Source organism: Engystomops pustulosus, chromosome 1 (assembly GCF_040894005.1).
Source record: "Engystomops pustulosus chromosome 1, aEngPut4.maternal, whole genome shotgun sequence".
Lineage (NCBI taxonomy): Eukaryota > Metazoa > Chordata > Amphibia > Anura > Leptodactylidae > Engystomops > Engystomops pustulosus.
Genome location: NC_092411.1, coordinates 113,684,699 through 113,705,357, shown reverse-complemented (window position 1 = coordinate 113,705,357; position 20,659 = coordinate 113,684,699). Strand labels below are relative to the sequence as shown.

Genomic DNA, 20,659 nt, shown 5'->3' with positions numbered 1-20,659 from the left:
AGAACCCGCCAGATGTCGACCAGCTGCAAGGCGTGTATGTCTCTCCGTAGGCCGCGGAGGTGACTAAGCGGGACAGACCCCCGCCCCCTTGATGTGTCAACTGAAGGGTCCATAGGAAAGTTAAAGTCGCCCCCCACTATTAGGTGTCCTTCCGCAAAGTCCGACAATGTACTCAGCATTGTCCTACAAGCGGGAACAGGGCCGGTGTTGGGTAGGTACCAGGTGGCTAGAGTAAGCACCAGCCCGAAGGCTCTTACCTTCGCAAACACGTATCTGCCTTCGCCATCTACCTTTGTTTGCAGGACCTCCACTGGCAGTGATTTGTGGAAGGCTATCGACACTCCCCTCGATCTGGCTTCCGGATTGGCGCTGTGGATCCATTGTGTAAAATAACGATCCCGAATGTCGGGCATACTGGTGGTTCTGAAATGAGTCTCCTGTAAGAAAAGGACATTAACTCTCTGTTTATGCATATCATATAGGACCTGTGTCCTTTTCTGTGGGACATTCGGTCCCCTAACATTAAGGGACGCGATTCGTAGAGTATCCATCACGAGTCTAGGACCCTCCTAACCTCACTGAAGGGATACTGGACTATGTCAGGCCCTCTGGGGTTATAGCAGGAGGAATGGGGAGGGGGGAAGAAAAGGGAAAGGGAAATAAACTAAAACACAACGTTAAGTGACACTACAAACACAAATTAGACTAACAACTGACAGACACACACAAAACAGTGGGGAGACAACACTTATAATACCGCAGACAGGCCCGCTGGCTACGGAATCCCCTGTGGGTAGAGTGCTGACTACGGAAGGCTCCCCCTCCCCCCACCCGACAACCGCACCTTACACATTGAATCTGCAACAAAATATCAAACCAATTCCAGTTTCAAAAGAATAACCTGAACGCAAAGAGAGAACAGCATTTAAGTGGCAACGCATCAATAAACATTGAACATTTGAGGGGTAGGGAGGACGACTCCAAAGGCACGGGCCCCCTACGGACCCACTGGGTCTTACTATCCATTTAATCCTCTGGCTGTAATGATGATCTCTAACCTTAGAAGCCCAGTCGACCATCTATAACCCATCCAGAGGAGCCGTCCCTCCACCCACTCTCATAACCCTGAGGAAGCAAGAATATCTTAAGGCAAACAGTTGAGCTTAATGATACTTAGTCATTCTGGGGGCAGCTGCCCCGGATCATGGCCCATCTGTGCTCCTCCTCTACCCCGACCCCGTCGGGCCCGGCGTCTAGGGGGTCTTCCTGGCGGGGGAGCAGCCCCACGCAAAGGAGGTAATGGCAGACCCGGCCACTCCGGTAAATCAGGAGCTGGAATATGTAACGCCGCTGCTACGGCGGGAACCTCCCCCGGGTGCCGGATAACAAATCTACGCTCCGCCTGTCGAATCTGAAGGCGAAACGGGAAGCCCCATGTGTAGGGTATGTTTCGTTGTCTCAATTCCTCCAGAAAGGGCTTCAGCGCTCTACGCTTTAGTAGTGTCAGCTTTGATAGATCCGGTAATAGCTGTATATGAGACCTTTGGAACATAATGTCTCCCGATGCTCTTGCCTTGGACATAATTGCCTCTTTTAGCTGATACCGGTGAACCCGGCAGATAACATCTCTCGGCAGTTCAAGCGCAGCCGGTTTGGGTTGTAACGCTCGATGTGCCCTGTCCAGTTCCACTGGTGTATCTCCTGGCACCTCCAAAATGGAATTAAATAGCTGGCGTAGGGTATCATGGAGACCAGAGTTCTCCACTGTCTCGGGTAAGCCCCGAACTCTGATATTGTTGCGCCTTCCCCTGTTCTCTGCATCATCCATTTGATCAGCCAAGAGTTGAAGTTGAAAGGAGTGAGAGGCGATAGTAGCAGCTTGTGACTCCAGGCGGGCACTGAGATCATTCTGATTAACCTCCGTAGATGTTACACGGTTCTCCAGCTGTTGTACTTCCTCTCTCACTGTGTGAAGTTCAGCGGTATAAGATTGCTCTAGCCTAGCCATATAGCTTTCCATATCATCCCTGGTGGGTATGGTGCGAAGGTGGGAGCTTAGAGCACGTAATTCTGCCAATGCGCCAAATTCTTGTGACAGCAGGACACTCTGAGACTCAAAGACTCCCTCCTGGGAAAGCTCCGTATTAGATGCAATATGGCCAGAGAGGACAGTGGCCTGGTGAGGCCTAACTTGTGGCGGCTGGGACATAGACCACATTGGTGAGGGGCATGGAGTATGGGTCGCGGGAGTTGTTGGCCATTCTTCTCCTGATTCCGGCCACAGGACCGGAGAGTGGGGCGCAGATGGAATTGCCTTCCCTTCTCTCCCTCCCATCCATTGTGGGTCCCCCTGACCCCCCTCTCTCACTTGTTGCAGGTCCACCTGCTCAGCCCAGGAAGGCTTGTCTCCGCGGGCGGGGGTTGGTGTATCTTTAGCAAGTGATATGGAGGCCATGCTTGGGAGCTCACAGAGCCTGGGTGACTGAGGTTGGGGCAGCCCCATCGCCCCCCTCCCAGGTGGGCTTTGTGGGGCCTCGTGTACCTGAGCTACCACCTGGATGGACCTGGATAACTCGCCCCCCGCTCTGGGCCCGACAGTACCTGGTTCGGCCGCCATATTGACCGCATGGGGTTGCAGGGACATGTTCGTGCCGTTCCCCTGCATGTGGCCCTCTAACCTTCCGTCTGATTGGCGTCCGGAGGTGACTGGTCCGGGGATGGTCCCCTGTACCTGCTCTCCTTCTGCGGCTGGTGGCCGGATGCTGTCCTGGGCCGCGGCGCTCACCTCTGTGTCGTCCGCCGCCATCTTGGCCACGTGCTGCTGAGGGAGCGCAGCCTTCCCGGAGACCTCAGGCTCTGCCGCCTCGTCGTGGATCAGCGGCTGCGAATTCGTGGCAGGTAGGGAGACCGCCGATTCTTCTGCCTCCGGAGCTTCCCGCCGTTCCGGTCCCGGAGCTGCTGGGATGGTTGCCGCGGCTGCGGGCTGTGAGGCGGTCGCCGCCGCCATAAGGAACCGGCCGATTCCGCGGGCCGTGGACCGACTAAGGGGTGCTGCTGGGGTCCGGGTACCCCCTCTCCTCTTTGCTCCCATTTACTGGTGGCTTGGATGCTGGAATTTGGGCTGTTTTGCGGTGTCACAGTAGGGTTCGGGCAGGAGAGGTTCTAGTGTGCGACCATCTCCGTCCGCAGTCAGGCCACGCCCCCCGTCATGCAAAATTATAGATTCTCTTCCTCCACATGAGGATTTATTGTACAAAATTAGCAAAAGATAACCACAATACCAAATTTCTATATTTTTGCTTATCGTGAATCGCTAAATACATTTTACATATTACTTTATTAATTTACATATTGCATATTAATTTCCTCCGGACCGCGCAGAGGAAATTAATGGACTGATTAAAGGGCCAGTAGCATTTTAATTCTTCATTACACTCTATGTCACCAGCATTTTCTGCTAAGGGGAACAAAATTTTGAATAACAACTAATTACACATTAGCTTATATTTTGAGTGCCCACTTGTATATGAATTATGATGATTCCTGAAATACGAAACGCCAAAAAGGCCCCATATGCAATCTATACCGCCCTCCAAATATCAAATCCAACAAAGAACAAAAGAGCTTGTGAATATAAAAAAATGCTTTTACTTTATTCAAAATAACTCATACAATGTATAAACACCACTTTCAAAAGGGATTCCTGAAAGTCGGAAATATAAGGGGAACAGGCAATGTCCCAGATGGATGTGGGACAGACACCGAGAACCTATGGCCCCCCTATCCTAATACTGCCTCATAGATAGTGCCAAAAAGAGGTAAATAAAGGAAATATTATGTCCAAAAGTAGGACTAATTTTGGAAGGTAGTGGACCTCTGTACTACAAAGACAAAATGGTCAACCGGAGGTACCATCCGGTATTAGTAACCCAAGTCAAAATGCAGGCCACACTTACCTAAGGGCATGGTGTAAATAGCACAGAGGCAGTCAGAGGGAGGACCAACAGGAACACCCCGACGCGCGTTTCGCACAGATGCTTCGTCAGGAGGTGATGTCTAGATGTTGTGCTTACCTTAAATACACTCAGAGATGAATATTATCAGTGGGCAAATACCAATTGCCTATCATCAAATGATGGGGACTATACATAAAGTGCCACTGTGTATAAGGTACAACAGTGCATAAAGTGCCGCTATATAAAAAGTGCAATAGTGTATAAAGTGATAAAGTGCATATCAAGGAAACCTACTAGGCATGACGGCATAGTAACGCTAATCCATTCCTGTGCAAAAATAGGCTGTACATAAATAGTCATGCCATACATATACAATTTAACACCTTCAATGTGACAATGAAAAAAAGGGGGGGGGGGGGGAGGGAATAATTCCTATCTATGCACTATACCACGTATGTGCTTTGTGGACCATCATATATATATCGGTTGATAGTGAAAGGACTAACAGGATAATACAAAGTACATGCTTCTAAAACAATATTTTTGGTAAAGTGCCAGTGCTTGAATGGATACAATCAAAAAATTCCATGTAATACAATACAATGTGCATAAAGTGCAAAAAAGGACCCGCTATAATATAACCATCCACGTGTAAGTGGACTAAATTTGTCCTATTTGCAATAACCACCACAATTAAAAATTCTACCACGCCATTCGTGAAAAAATCCCAAATACAATGTGACTTATAGCAAGAATGTATATAATAGCCAATCTACACAAAAAAAAAAAAAGAAAAAAGAAAAGAAAAAATCAATGAGTAAAAAATATATTAAAATCAACTCCCAATATATAGTGGAACAATCATATCCACCAATAGTCGGCTCCCGTGATGTCATGGGGAATAATTGTCCATAGTAAGTCCTTGTATGAGTGGTCTTCAGGCGAGTTATCATCGTCTTCTCGGGACAAAGCTAAAACACATCTTTTGTCCTGGTAAATGTCGGACCAATATCAAAAAAGATCACATGCATCAGAAAATTATCTATCATCTAAAAAAGGAAAAGAAATAAGAAATTACACACAACATATAGTAAATTGAACAAACATTATAAAAAAGGTTTAAAGCTTGTTGCTTCATTGAGACCTTTTGGCTGTACAGTGTCTAAGAGGGTGATCTAAGGCGTGGTAGAATTTTTAATTGTGGTGGTTATTGCAAATAGGACAAATTTAGTCCACTTACACGTGGATGGTTATATTATAGCGGGTCCTTTTTTGCACTTTATGCACATTGTATTGTATTACATGGGATTTTTTGATTGTATCCATTCAAGCACTGGCACTTTACCAAAAATATTGTTTTAGAAGCATGTACTTTGTATTATCCTGTTAGTCCTTTCACTATCAACCGATATATATATGATGGTCCACAAAGCACATACGTGGTATAGTGCATAGATAGGAATTATTCCCTCCCCCCCCCCCCTTTTTTCCATTGTCACATTGAAGGTGTTAAATTGTATATGTATGGCATGACTATTTATGTACAGCCTATTTTTGCACAGGAATGGATTAGCGTTACTATGCCGTCATGCCTAGTAGGTTTCCTTGATATGCACTTTATCACTTTATACACTATTGCACTTTTTATATAGCGACACTTTATGCACTGTTGTACCTTATACACAGTGGCACTTTATGTATAGTCCCCATCATTTGATGATAGGCAATTGGTATTTGCCCACTGATAATATTCATCTCCCAATGTATGCAGTATATCGATTCATCATTTTGCTGTGGTGCCATCACATCGTCTTTATTTTGACCATGCTCAAACTTGTTTGATTATTTGTTACAATTTTTAAATTTCCATTATGTAAATACCCTTCTGATATAGACTTACCTCTCCGGCGTTCTGTTGACTCGCCTAGGCGCGTGCGCCGCGCCGTCTTCAGGGGGAGTGTAGCTTATTGTGAAGCGCCTCCATGGCAACGCCAGCCCGATCATGTGACCGGGCCGGGCGCGTCATGGTGACGTATTTCCGGTGCGCGACCTCATGGAGCCAGCGCGTCTTCAACCAGACACGCCGTCTGAGTGTATTTAAGGTAAGCACAACATCTAGACATCACTTCCTGACGAAGCATCTGTGCGAAACGCGCGTCGGGGTGTTCCTGTTGGTCCTCCCTCTGACTGCCTCTGTGCTATTTACACCATGCCCTTAGGTAAGTGTGGCCTGCCTTTTGACTTGGGTTACTAATACCGGATGGTACCTCCGGTTGACCATTTTGTCTTTGTAGTACAGAGGTCCACTACCTTCCAAAATTAGTCCTACTTTTGGACATAATATTTCCTTTATTTACCTCTTTTTGGCACTATCTATGAGGCAGTATTAGGATAGGGGGGCCATAGGTTCTCTGTGTCTGTCCCACATCCATCTGGGACATTGCCTGTTCCCCTTATATTTCCGACTTTCAGGAATCCCTTTTGAAAGTGGTGTTTATACATTGTATGAGTTATTTTGAATAAAGTAAAAGCATTTTTTTATATTCACAAGCTCTTTTGTTCTTTGGTCTTTGATTCCTGAAATACACCTTTAAATTGTCACCAGAGGAAATTTCAATTATGAAATATATAGTTTTGACTTGATACGTTCCATATCTTTTGTTCTCAAGTTGAATTTATAGTTTTGACTTGATACGTTCCATATCTTTTGTTCTCAAGTTGAATTTATAGTTTTGACTTGATACGTTCCATATCTTTTGTTCTCAAGTTGAATTTATAGTTTTGACTTGATACGTTCCATATCTTTTGTTCTCAAGTTGAATTTGTATGCAACTCGGGACTGCCTGTACTTTGCTTTCATAAGAAATATCGCAAATCTTATTATTTTTACATGTACTACAGATGTACGCAAAGCTTGTTGAAAAGCTAGTGCCAAAGATAGGATTGGCATATAAGACTTACAGGATAAGTTACTACTTTCTATTATCTTCTATTTTAATAGTACAAATGGTTTTCTTCAACATTGTCAAAGGAAGGATCAAAATTGAAAGGGGTGACAACATTGAGAAATGGGCTGAAAGGAAAAGGCACAATCCGCATTGGTATGTATGTATTGGTAGTACTCTCAGTTGCTCAGTTTGAAAGTCTTCCCATCAACATAGCGCTTTGGTGGCCTGTGTTTGTACACAGAAGCTCAGAGATGATATACCACCCCTTTAACATAATACCCACTAGCTTACTGTGTTCAGATCAAAAATGCAACTAACAATTGTAGATGTGACAGCAAGGAGCTATAGATTCGTTTAACTGTTGGTTTTATGTATAGTTTGTATTTACAATTTCTTTATCTGCTTTTACGTTTTTGCTCCAGTAATTTGGAGACATTCAGGTAAGGTAACAATATTTGGACACAATTAAGCCAAATCTCTAGGTACTTATACCACTAACAATGTCCTGGCCTTCAGATGTGTCAAAAATAGCATAGGACTGGCCACGTTAAAACTTAACTTTTAATATAATATATAATAAAACACTTCATCAATAAGACACAGTAATAAACACAATAAAAAAAAACACCCAGGCGGGAGGTACTTGTATACACTTGCCCTCAATCACTTATGCGGTCCCTAACACCCCAGTTGCTCCCGTCCTGACAAGGACAGTACCCATGCCATCCCTACAGCAGTGCACTGTCTTGCCCTAAAGGTATAACCTAAAAAAGGTGTTCCCCGTCCTTCCCTTCCCAACGCGTTTCATCACCGTTAGCGTGAATCATCAGGGGACTAGTTAGGACCAGAAAACTCTAAGGGGGAGGAAAGAGGGCAATAACATCCCTGGGAAGACCCTGGAATCCTGGAGATAGATGACACACAGGCCTTTCAAAGGCATTAACCCAGTGCGGCTAGGTCCTCATAGTTTGTATACCTGGCTAGTGAGCACTTGCTCTTTGAAAAGGTTTTCCTTATATCCACAATAGACCACACCTATCTGTCTCCTATAGGGTGGACATAATTTTACCTGATAGTTGTCTTCCGGACGCCACCAGAGGATGACATACGCGCCATTTCTAAGAATGTGTTGCGCGTTATCCCTCACTTCCGGCGCCGTTGATGCACCGGAAGTATTCACCTTACCCTTTCAGCGTGACTCGCGCATGCGCATTAGAGGACCGTGCGGTCCACCTGTGGAACGCATCCTCATATTTTTGGGGTAGCGAGGTTGCACTTGCGTACTATGGGATTATGTGGTCTACCCGTGAGGCGCATTCTATTTGCATGTTTGCGCACGCGTACTGATAGTCTTTTATCTATTTGAACAACCACATCCCTCGGCATTTAGTGTCATTTTACAGTTCATTCTCAAATTGTTGGAAGTGATAAAAGTACAAATATCCCACTTCCGTAAAGTTGTAGTGTAGAGTTCCCACATATTGGAAGTATAGTATCGATAAAGGGGTATTTGGATATTCTATGTAGCCATTATTTCTTTTCTTTCATGGTTACATGATTATTTAATCCAAGTGTCATCTCTTTCTGAGGTGGCATCAAATTGGACAATTTTGTCTGATCTCGGCCAGTAATGGTTAATGAATTATTCATATACCACTACATGAATGGCCGATTCAAAGATTATACGAGTTTTATTTGGCTGAACTATCTCCCAGGTTCCCCCCAAAAGAACTCAGGGCCAAGGTTAATGAAAGGCTCTTACAGGAAACATTTAAAATTTAATTGTTCATTTAATCCATTTGGGCTTACTGTTTGCAACTCAAAAATCCAGTATGACTCCTTTTGCAGAGTCATTTGCTCCCAATCAACCCCTCTCATTGGTTGTTTCACTATATCTATACCCATAAAGGATATGGCCCATTTGTCTCCTCCGTGTTTTTGATTTATATGTCTCGGAATTGATGTATCATTATTTTTGTCAATATCCAAAAGATGTTTCCATATTCGCCTCCTCAATTCCCTATTTGTCTTTCCAATATACTCCATCCCGCATCTGCATGTCATTTTGTACACTACCCCTCTCGTTCTGCAATGTTTAATTACGTAATTCCGTCCAGTGTTGGTAGATGTAAAGGACTTACTCACGTGCATATAGGGGCAAGCAATGCAGCCACTGCATTTAAAATTCCCCATCGGTGTGTTTTTGTTAAGCCATGTTGTGTTTCGAGGGGCTGTGAAGTGACTTTGGACCAGACGATCCTTTAAGGATCTTCCTTTTCTAAAGGTGATTTGTGGGGTCTCGTTCAAAACATCTTAAATATCAGGGTCCATCAGCAGGATGTTCCAGTGTTTTTGAATTACCCTAGAGCCCTCTCTGGCCCCATTATCGTATGTGGTGATTATTCTCATCTTGTTGTCCGTTGGGGTGCCTGCCTTCTTCAATAACAACTCTCTACGGTCCCTGTTTAGAGCTGCCCGATATGCTTGTCTTAGGACATGATCAGGATATCCTCTGTCTCTGAAACGTATCCTGAGCCTGAGTTTTGAACTCCTCAGTGGTTGAGCAGTTCCTTCTCAATCTATAGTACTGACCCCTGGGTATCTTACTTTTTAAACGCAGTGGATGGTGACTCTCCCATTTCAGGAGTGCATTGGTGGAGGTAGGTTTCCTATAAACCTTTGTGTTAATTTCTCCACTTGTTTCCTTATTGATCTCTAGATCCAGGAAGCGGAGGGTCCCTCCACCGATCTCAAAGGTGAAACCCAGATTAATCTCATTATTGTTCAATTCTTTCACGAAGTCTCGGAAGGATCCTTCATCCCCCCTCCAAATGACCAGGATATCATCAATATATCTAACCCACAACTCTGTCCTCTTAAGCATTTGTGCTCTTTCTTCGGTGAACACCATGGTTTCCTCCCACCAGCCCAGGAGCAAGTTGGCATAAGTTAGTGCACATGGATTGCCCATGGCCGTGCCCCTGAGCTGGTGGTAGTGTTTGCAGTCGAAGAGGAAGAAGTTGTGGGTCAGTAGGAATCTTAAAAGTTCCAGGGTAAATTTGTTGTGAGGAGTGAACTGGTTACCTCTGGTTTTCAGAAAGTGCTCTACTCCCTTTAGGCCCGAGGCGTCCGGAAGACAACTATCAGGTAAAATTATGTCTACCCTATAGGAGACAGATAGGTGTGGTCTATTGTGGATATAAGGAAAACCTTTTCAAAGAGCAAGTGCTCACTAGCCAGGTATACAAACCTTGAGGACCTAGCTGCTCTGGGTTAATGCCTTTGGAAGGCCTGTGTGTCCTCTATCTCCAGGATTCCAGGGTCTTCCCAGGGATTTTATTGCCCTCTTTCCTCCCCCTTGGAGTTTTCTGGTCCTAACTAGTCCCATGATGATTCACGCTAACGGTGATGAAACGCGTTGGGAAGGGAAGGACGAGGAGCGCCTTTTTTAGGTTATACCTTTAGGGCAAGACAGTGCACTGCTTTAGGGATGGCATGGGTACTGTCCTTGTCAGTAAGTGATTGAGGGCAAGTGTATACAAGTACCTCCCTCCTGGGTCCCTTATAGGGATATACATCCCGAAGCCTGTCGCCCGAACTGGTAAGACTGCTCCATTTTTTTTATTGTGTTTTTTTATTGTGTTTATTACTGTGTCTTATTGATGAAGTGTTTTATTATATATTATATTAAAAGTTAAGTTTTAACGTGGCCAGTCCTATGCTATTTTTAACAATATTTGGAGCAATATTTTTCCAGCAACACCAATAGAGCACTTGCATCTATTCATTGGAGTTAACTATGCGTAATTTACGTCAGCTATTGGGACCATTATATTTTATGAATGAAAATAAAGATGCCAAATTTCACAGAGAATATTGCATGTATAAAATTAAAAACTTATCATTAATATACTTGTATGGACATCATGTAGTGGTTTTTATTGGTGATGTCAACACATTTATTTTTGATTGGAGCGGCAGTCAGCTGTGTTATCACGTCTCCTACCTATGTTGCTCTACAACAAGAGAAAGAAAAAATTAAAAAAAAAAAAATTAATTTTTATACCGTCAAAATAAGTACTGCTTTACCATGGTGCTTGGGGCGATCCCTCCATAGTCCACCTTAAGTCCTGGGGGTATATGAGTGCTGGGAGACATAATAGAGTCTTAGGGAAAGGCGACTGCTAAAGGCGAAGTCAGGTGTTCTTAGGATTGGTGCTGTTTCTCCTGCCTGCAGTTCTGGCCTGAAAGGTTGGAGAATTGATTGGAATTTTTATTCTGCCTCACCTAGATTGTGGCCTAACATCTGCTTTTTTCTGGCGACCCTTTTGCCTCTTGATTTTATACTGCTAAAGAAGGTTGACACATACATAAGTACAACCTACAGATAATGTTTGCTGTGCTACAGACAAAAGTGGTTGGTACTAGGGCTCCAGAAAAAATGTATTTAGTTTTATTTCAAACTGCGTTGCCATGCAATTGTGACTTCAGTTTGTCTCTGACATACTGTCCTGATTTAAATTGCCCCGTTGACCTTGACTTGAGTCTTTTCTTTGCTTTGTAGGAAACGTTGTCCAGTTGGGGTGTTTAAGGAGGCAGTAAGAGCCTCAGTTTTCACTATGTAACCTAATGGCACCAATTGTGGTTGTTAAACATTTAAATGTTGCTCTCTTCACATCGTTGTTCACCCTGATGTCATTGAGGGATACACAGGTCTGTTGCCCTGACAGCTGGCTGTCAGTAAGAATGGGCTGTGAGCGAGAGAGACACAGTGGGAGTCGTCATGAGGACAGGCGGGAGCAGTCAGAGAGCGGAAACTATCTATATATGCATAGTGAGAACAGGGAAAGGCTTGAAGGGGATCTGGCACCAGAATTTTTTTTTTTTCCCAATATAAACTTTATTAAATATTTCACATTATACAGTTTAAAGGTAGGATGAACCAACTTGTAAAGACATTAAAAAGAGGGATACCTTTACCCCAATAATACATATCTTGTCATCTTAACGTTAATACAAAGTCCTCCTTAAGTTAATTATACACTTCACATTTCATGACTATACATAAACCAAGCCCCGACCCTCCCCTTCCCCAGCAGGAAACAAAACAAAACAAAAAAAGGTTCTCCTTTTTCCTTCTTTAGTGCCAACCCGACCAGATACTTTCCCATTTGGATAACTGCCCCTTCCTAACGGAATAAATTTTTTCGTATTGACTCACTCTCAGGGAGAGATTATACCACGATTTTTTAGAGGGAGGGTCTTTGTCGCCCCATTTGCGAGCCACACAAACTAGAGCTATATTCATTAGTTTAGATATTAAATTCCTCTGGGATTTGGTAACCCCTTCAAGCTCAACTAAACTAAGTACAGCAACTTTCACAGATGGTCTGAGGTTCTGGCCCAATGCCCAAGATGTATAATCGAACACTTCTCTCCAAAAATTCTCCATCTCCGGGCACTCCCATATAACATGTGAGAAATCAGCTTCAATTCTATTACATTTACAACACCTCGAATCTTCTTTAATTTTCATTTTCAATAACAAAACTGGTGTATAATACATTCTATATACCAAATTCATTTGTATGATCCTGTGATTCCAATTCCACGAGCATTGTTTAAAATTTACTATACACTCTCTGCCAATCTTTACCACCCAGTGTCCCAATCTCCCGTTCCCATTTCGTTTTAGATCCATGTGAAAATGTACACGTATATTCCTTCAAAATGTATTTATATACTTTAGATACAATTCTTTTTGTGTCCCCTATTTTTTTTAACGAACTCTAAATCCTCATGCGTTTCTTTCTTTAACCTAATCAAGTGTTTTCCTCATGTGAAAAGTGCATGTGAAAATTGCATATACCTGAACACATCACCCCTGCTTAATCTACATTTCACTCTTAATTCCTCGAAAGTCACTACCTTTTCTTCCAACACCACTTGAGATAAATATATGACCCCTTTCTTGATCCAAAACCCCTTATCTGGTATCGTTTTCATATCTGGAAGATTGTCGTTAAACCATATCGGTGTTTCGTCTTGAAATCCTTGTATTGCAAATATTTTCTTCATCTCTAACCAGGATCTAAACAGAGTGTGACATATTAAAGATTTCAAAAATGGTTCGGCTAGCGGAATAGAAGATTCAAGTAGCTCAAAAATATTACTAACTTTACCTTCCGCCAGTCGAACCAGATGCGAAATAGTAATCTTCAATTCCCATCTTACCAAGTTGCTTACCCGGGCTGCCAAATAATATACATTGAAAAACGGTAAACCTAAGCCGCCTTGATCAATTGGTTTGTATAAATAGCACATCTTAATTCTAACCGTCTTTCGCCCCCATAACAAATCATTAAAAATCCTCTACAACATCTTAAAAAAACATTCATTTATCCAGACGGGACAGGCTGACAGGATAAATAAAATTTTGGGGAGCAGGATCATTTTAATTAAACCCGTCTTATCTACCTTTGTCAATGGTAATTTGCCCCAGGTCTTCACTTTATTTCTTACTCCATGTATCAAGGGGCTTAAGTTCATCTTCTCAAAATCGCTCAATTCTTTAGAAACAACAGTACCCAAATAGGTGAAGTGATCCACACATAGAAGTTCATTTTTGTTTGAAAAGGCTTCCTGCACTTCTGGACAGAAGGGCAAAAGTAAAGATTTCTGCCAGTTAATATCCAGTCCAGATTTTGTCTTCTATGCCACCACAACCCGAATCTCCCTATCTTCCCTGATCATAATGGCCAGGGGTTCTATATACAACGCAAATAAGAGTGGGGAAAGGGGGCAGCCCTGGCGAGTACCTCTGGATAATGGAAATGCTTCCGAAAAAGTATCACCCATTTTTATTCTTGCCATCGGACAGCTGTACATGCTCCTCACAAAACGAATTTACTCCCATAACCAAATTTGGCTAAGACCTTCCATAGGAAGCACCACTCCACCCTGTCGAACGCTTTAACAGCGTCCAGTGACAGGATGGAGCGATGACTCCCCCAGCCTATCTCTACAGCTGAGAATATCCTCAACATACAGTCACTTATCTTTCTATCTGGGATAAACCCCTTCTGATCACTGTGTATGATATCTTTAATTACTTTTTGAAGTCTATGGGCTAATGCTTTGGCAAGGATTTTAATGTCTGTATTTAATAAGGATATTGGGCGATAGGACCCCACCAACAGTTGTTCTTTGCCTTTCTTTGGAATCAAAGTAATATTGGCCACTGCCGTTGTTTTGGAGGGTGACCCTGCGGCAGACCCTTCCCTAAATGTGTCTAGTAAATAAGGGAGAATCTCTTTCCTATATTTTTTATAAAAACTAAAAGGCAGCCCGTTGGGCCCAGGAGTAGAATCTCTGACACAGGAGTCCAAAGCGTCTGAGATCTCCACCAGAGTCCGCTCCGAGTCCATGAGATCTCTTTGGGATGGAGATATTGGGGCAGATTTATCAAGTGTCTGAAAGTCAGAATATTTCCAGTTGCCCATGGCAACCAATCACAGTTCAGCTTTCATCTTACCAGTGCTCATGAATATTTTAAAGGGGACCTGTGATTGGTTGCCATGGGCAACTGGAAATATTCTGACTTTCAGACAGCTTGATAAATCTGCCCCACTGTGAGGAATACGACCCTCCCCAGAAAGTGATCAATTTCCGCCTCTTGCATATCTGATTGTGAACTATAAAGAGTAGAATAAAATTCTCTAAAGACCTGTACAATCTGTCCCGGAGGTCTCTTTATCTCCTCTTCCCCCTCTCCCCCCCCCCCACTCATCCATAATTGCAGTAATAACCTTCCTGTTTGCCTTAGAGGTTTGTACCATATCGGCTAATAATTTCCTGGGTTTTCTACCTTCTAAAAAATATTTCTGGCCCTGAAAAAAAAACTTCGTGCTGTGCCTTTTGTTTTAAGAACTCCTGAAGACTATCTCTGGCGTTTATTAGCTATCTGTCTATTTTCCTCAGTGGGATCCTCCCACAGATCTCTCTCCGCTCCTACTAATATTTCTTTCAATTTTCTTTCTCCGTCGCTAAATCTTTATTTTTGCATAGATGATGTTCTTCCTATATATTCCTCGAATAAGGGCCTTGAACGAATCTTAAGTTGTCCCCCTATCACCATCCCTTCCATTTATGGACCAAAACTCGTTAATAAGTGACTCCATTTTAATTTGGGATTCAAGAATTGCTACCCAATAAGGGTTAAGCCTAAATATGCGTTCTTTCCTCCATTTTTTTTTTTATCGTGATCATAACTGGACCATGATCTGATATGAAACAGGTTTCATATGATCTCTTATGAATCATTTTAAAAAAATCAGGGTTGGCCAGACAAAGATCAATTCGAGATAGAGTTCCATATGTTCCTCATGCAAGAAAAGGCTCTTCTTTTGCCATATAATTTGCGCCACACATCTATCCACTCTAATTCATCACAAAAGAGTGCCAAAGGCTCTCTCTTTCCCTGACCCGACGTGCAATTAGCTTCTGAAGTTCTGTCCCGACACCTATCCATGGTTGAATTAAAATCTCCCATAATCATGAGTGCACAGTTGCCTTTTTGTTCCAAAAACAAGAGCAGATCATATAGAAACTCTAAAAGAGAAAGGTGGGGGATTATAAATAAATGCCAAAACCACTATTGTTCCATATAATTTCCCGTATAGGAAGACTTATCTCCCCTCTATCAATTTTCTTCTGGTCTATCACAAAGTCTATATCAGCATGAATTAGCACTGTGACCCCTCTAGAATATATGTTACCAAAAGAGTGGATTGTCTCAGCGGCCCATTTTTTTCCTAAATCTATATACATGTTTTTCAATTAAGTGAGTTTCTAACAAACAGATAATCGCTGGCAGATGTTTATTCACCACATCAAATATCTGGCATCTTTTAACCTTGTCGCTGTCCGCGGGATGTTCCAGGTAACTATTCTAACCATCCCCGCCTTTCGTATAGGAGAGAAAAAGAGGGGAGATATAAAAAGAAAAAAAAACCCATCCTGCTGGGGAACCCTCGCCCACCAACCCACCCACAACTGCACAAATGACCCATCTTGCTTCTACTCAACGGGTCCCTTCACTCCGTGGCGTCGTCCCCTTGCACCACCCCTGCCCTAAACACCACCCGATGTTACAATCATATACATATCCAATCCATAAAGGTAAGGGAAGCCTCCCATATATACTCAGACACAAACGCCTTGTTTATCTAGCCAGCCAGATGCTTCCTCTGGATCTGAAAAAAAACAGGTTTTCTCTCTAAATACCATGCGTAGCTTAGACGGAAACAGTAACGCATATTGAATCCCTGCTTCGGCTATCCTTTTCTTTATCCCTTTAAAACTGACCCTGGATTTTTGTGTGTCCCTGGAAAAATCGGGGTAGATTGAGATCTTCTGCCCATTAAAAGTGATTTCTGATTTCTCTCTGCTTTTTTTCAAAATAATATCTCTATCGTATGAGCTAATCAATTTTGTCAAAATGGCCCTAGGTAAACTGCCTGGCACAGGTTTTTTCATCGGGACCCCATGGGCTCTATCTATGCTAAATACTGATGAGAAATCCCCCCTCCCGAAAGTATCTACTAACCATTTTTCTATCTTTTTTGATAAATCTCTAGGCTCATCTGCCTACTGAAAGCCCACTATTCTCACATTTGCTCTTCTGGATCTATCTTCCATGTCTTTTATTTTTGATTGTAATCCTATGTTTTCTTTTTTAATGTTTTCAATGTCAGTCTTAAGATCGCTCACTTGTGACACTGCTTTTCTACAACTTTCTGATATCTCTCTGTCGCAAATTTTATTCATTTCTTCTCTGATAAGCTTAATGTCTGAGTTCAAGCTACCAACTTGTTCTTTTACCTTATCGATTGCCACTTTCGATACCTCAACCGAACTCTTAGTATCCTTCACCACTGACAAAATGTCCGTCAATAACGTATTCAGCTCTTGGGGGAGATCCTCCCTCTGTAATCCCTCTAGCCATAAGGCACCCTTCTCCCTCTTGATCCTTTTGTGTATCCCTGGCAGTCTGTTTAACTTTTGGAGGCGGGGTCTTCCAAATTCCCCCCCCCCCCCCCCCGGACTTCCTTGCACTCGCTTTGGGAGGCATATTACCCAGCAATATTTAAAGCGAGTCTACCAGTTTAGATGTTACATGATTATAACCACGTTAAGAGATTAGTGTCAGAATAAACCCTGTGGGACACACACCCGTAACCACTCTTTGACAATTTTTACAGTTCTAACAATGTAGATTTTACACTTTTATAACAGTATAAATCCATAATCATGTACCACAATGCCTATGTTCGTGAGTTTATCCAAGTAAGAGCAAACACACTAATTAGATGTCATCCAGAGCCAGCAAGGCTTCGCTAATGGTTAGTAGAGTAGAGAGTAAAGCATATTAATCCGTCGTAACATAAACGAACCAAATTTCAGACAATCTCAGTGAGGCGCCAGTCTGTCCCAGATATTAAGTGATTTAGACAAATTTGACGAAATAGATCAAATCGTTGTCACATCCTCCATTAGAGAGATCTATAATCAGATTTCAAGCCACCTCATCCGGTTTCCAGAAAAAGCAGTCCCTGTGGTTTAGATGTTAGTTCTGGCAATATGTTCTAAGGCTGGTTAGTGGGTTAGCAAAAAGGTCAAATTAGCCACCAAACAAAACAGCCCATCCAGCAATGAAAAAGTCCTAAATAGTAAGAGTGACCAATGTCCAAGACTGTCCACAATAAAGCAGTTCATGTAATTTAGGCATTCGTTCTGGCGGTATATTATAAGGCTGGTTAGTGGGTTGGCAAACAGGTCACCAGACAAACAACCCAGCCAATGCTGCGCCTAATAGTCATAGATATAAGAATAGCTAAAAAATAACAATATTGGAGCGATCTCACCGTATCTTCAGTTTTCGCTCAGCAGTTATGATAGCCTTGACCGCCAGTATCTTCTATGCCCAGGTGTTTGGATGCTGCCTCCTATCCTCTGATACCACCATAATCACCATAAGCCTATGCAGGACCTGCTCCAGTGTGTTCAGCGTGGGACATGACCGCAACGTCGGGGAAGACACCGGACCTCTCCCGCAATCGCAGCCTCAGCCCACGGAGATCTGCGTTCCAAATAGCGGCACCAGCGTGCCTCCCACGCTCCACGTTCCGCGCCGCAGACCTCGCTTCTGAGTTCAGGAACGCTGAGCCAGGTACCGTCAGAGAGGACGTCGGGATGCTCCCATGCCGGGCGGTGAGAAGCTGCAGGGGGCAGGGGGACTCGGCTCTAACGAGGACCTCACGTCATGCTGCCACACGCCCCAACGTCACGGTCTTCTCATTTACAGGACATCTACTTTTTTAAAAGTAGATGTCCTGGCACCAGAATTTAATCCTTCCCACCAGTAATACCTGCTGGTAAAGGGTTAAAAGTCCTCCCATATCACCTAAAATGATCTGCCACTGAAGCACTGTACCTTAATTACAGCTGTCTGATATGCAGATGAGTAGACAACTCCTGAAGAGAAGAGTTAAGTTTACTCCAGGTTGCCAGTGGAACCACACCTTCTTCTTTATAACTAAAAGCTCAGTCTCTCTTAAAATATCTCCCTTAGCAGTCAGGAAGTCCCTCTCTCTTTCCTTACCAGAATGTGGTTCCTCTCACTTGCATGGAGAATTTGGCAGGGAGCACTGTGTGAGAAACTTCAGATCTTCTCACTATTTCATTCACCCCGCGATTGGTAATTCCGATGTTAGGTGGAACCACATGCCACTAGCCAGTGCCAGCTTGGACAAAGGCAGAAATAGTTTGGGGAATAATTTTACTGGTGGGAGGAGGCAGATATATTGTCTTATATTCTTATTTTCTACATTTGCTGCTGGTGACTTTGTTGAAATGGTTGTGGCAGATTTCTATCATGAGATTATTCTCTCAATATCATCCAGAAAGCACAGGACAAGGGCTAATAAAACTTGTAGACTACAGCTACTGACTCCAAAAGTTAAGAAAAGGGACCAAATTATGAGCATTATTGGCACCTTCGATATGGAACATGAGGAGATGAGGCATATTTTTGACAAATATTGGGTCCTGCTATTTACATGGAAATTCCCCCAGTCCACAGTAATACCCCCTGTATTTAGAAATTCTCCCTTTTATAAAGTCATTTTTCTGGTCCATTGTAATGCTCCCTCTATATAGAATTGCCCCTAGACCATAATAATGCCCGCTTATAAAGTAATGCCTCCAGTCTACAGTAATACCCCCATATAAAGTAATGCCCACAAGTAATACTCCCAGTCCACATAATGCCACCTGGTCACAGTAATGTCCCTATATAAAGTAATGCCCCCAGTCCACATAATGCCTGCTGTTCACAGTAGTGCTCTTTATAAAGAAATGCCCATACAGTTTACTAATAAACAAAAAAAATCACTAATACTCACCTCTGTCTTCCTTGCTTATCCTGTGTTCTGTGGAGTACGATCGGCGGTGACGTCATCACGTCGCGTCTCCTGCTCCCGGCTGCTGTATTGAGCTGCATGAAGCGGGAGACGCAATGCAGTTACATAATGACGTCTCCTGCTCCGTGTAGTGCTGCGGGGAGCTGACGGCTCCGTGCGTGCACCATTACATTACCCATCTCTATCTTTGTGACACAGATAGAGATGAAAGTGTTAAAAGCTCCCTGGACAGTGGGACCAGTGACCTGCTGATCTGGGGAGATCCGGGGCACGAGCCCCGGATCTTTTGACCTAGCGACGACCCTGGGAGCCGTCATACCCTAACAGTGAAACGCGTAGGGTTAATGGGTCTATGTGTTATGTATTTTCTTTGGCAACCTATGTCACAAGGTTTATATAAATAGTGTATTTGTATAGTGTTTATGTAGTAAAAAGTGCCCTGGTTGAGAGGCCTTAAAAAGTATATACCAGGACACCGCCAACATATTTCTTCTTCTTCATCTTCTCCTCCTCCTTCTCCTTCTCCTCCTCCTCCTCCTTCTTCATCTTCTACTCCTTCATCTTCTCCTTCATCTTCTCCTTCATCTTCTCCTTCATCTTCTCCTCCTTCTTCATCTTCTCCTTCATCTTCTCCTCCTCCTAGGTGTTTCTATTTTTTCTGTGATTAATTGTAGCAGCAGAGAAACATATTTATATATATATTATTTTACAGGTTTAACTTCTAAAAAGACATTTGTTTCTGGAAGAAAATCTACACCCAAGGAACTGTACGCTCCCACACCAAAGACTCCAGGAGAGCAAGGTTTCTGCCCTTGGAGAACTGCTGAGAGAGCAAACAGATACAGGTATTGTAAAATCCCTGTATTTTAACCCCTAACAGACCAGGCCTACTTGCACATTTAGTGGCCTGAATGTTTAGAGCAGTGGTTCTCAACCTTTGTAATACTGTGACCCCGCAATACAGTTACTCATGTAACTGTGACCCCAAACCATGCGATTTGCAGTAAAAACACAATAAAATCGTGGCTCCAAAGGCTTTAGGCGACACCTGTGTTTTGGTCGTTCGAAACCTGCTGGGGTCACGGGTTGAGAACCACTGGTTTAGAGTATTTTTTTAATCACTGCCTTTGCCACAACCTTTTCTAGTGTTTCCTAGCTTTTTTGTAGGGTAAGTTGTATTTTTTAAAATGGTGCCTTGTAGGTTGCATTTGACTTATTGAGTTAATTTTATTAAACCCTTACCGCCGCGCGCTTTAGTAGTATTTTCACTGTA

General features: G+C 43.1%; 1 protein-coding gene across 6 annotated transcripts in view; it reads left to right on the top strand.

Moving 5' to 3' along the window:
• CEP78 (centrosomal protein 78) overlaps positions 1–20,659 on the top strand; it is a 75,209-nt gene that overhangs the window by 20,893 nt on the left and 33,657 nt on the right. For all 6 annotated transcript variants that reach the window (XM_072150903.1, XM_072150902.1, XM_072150906.1 and 3 more), the window contains 2 exons: positions 6,958–7,057; positions 20,099–20,231. In XM_072150903.1, coding sequence (XP_072007004.1) covers positions 6,958–7,057; positions 20,099–20,231 — 233 coding nt within the window. The remainder of the gene's footprint in view (positions 1–6,957; positions 7,058–20,098; positions 20,232–20,659) is intronic.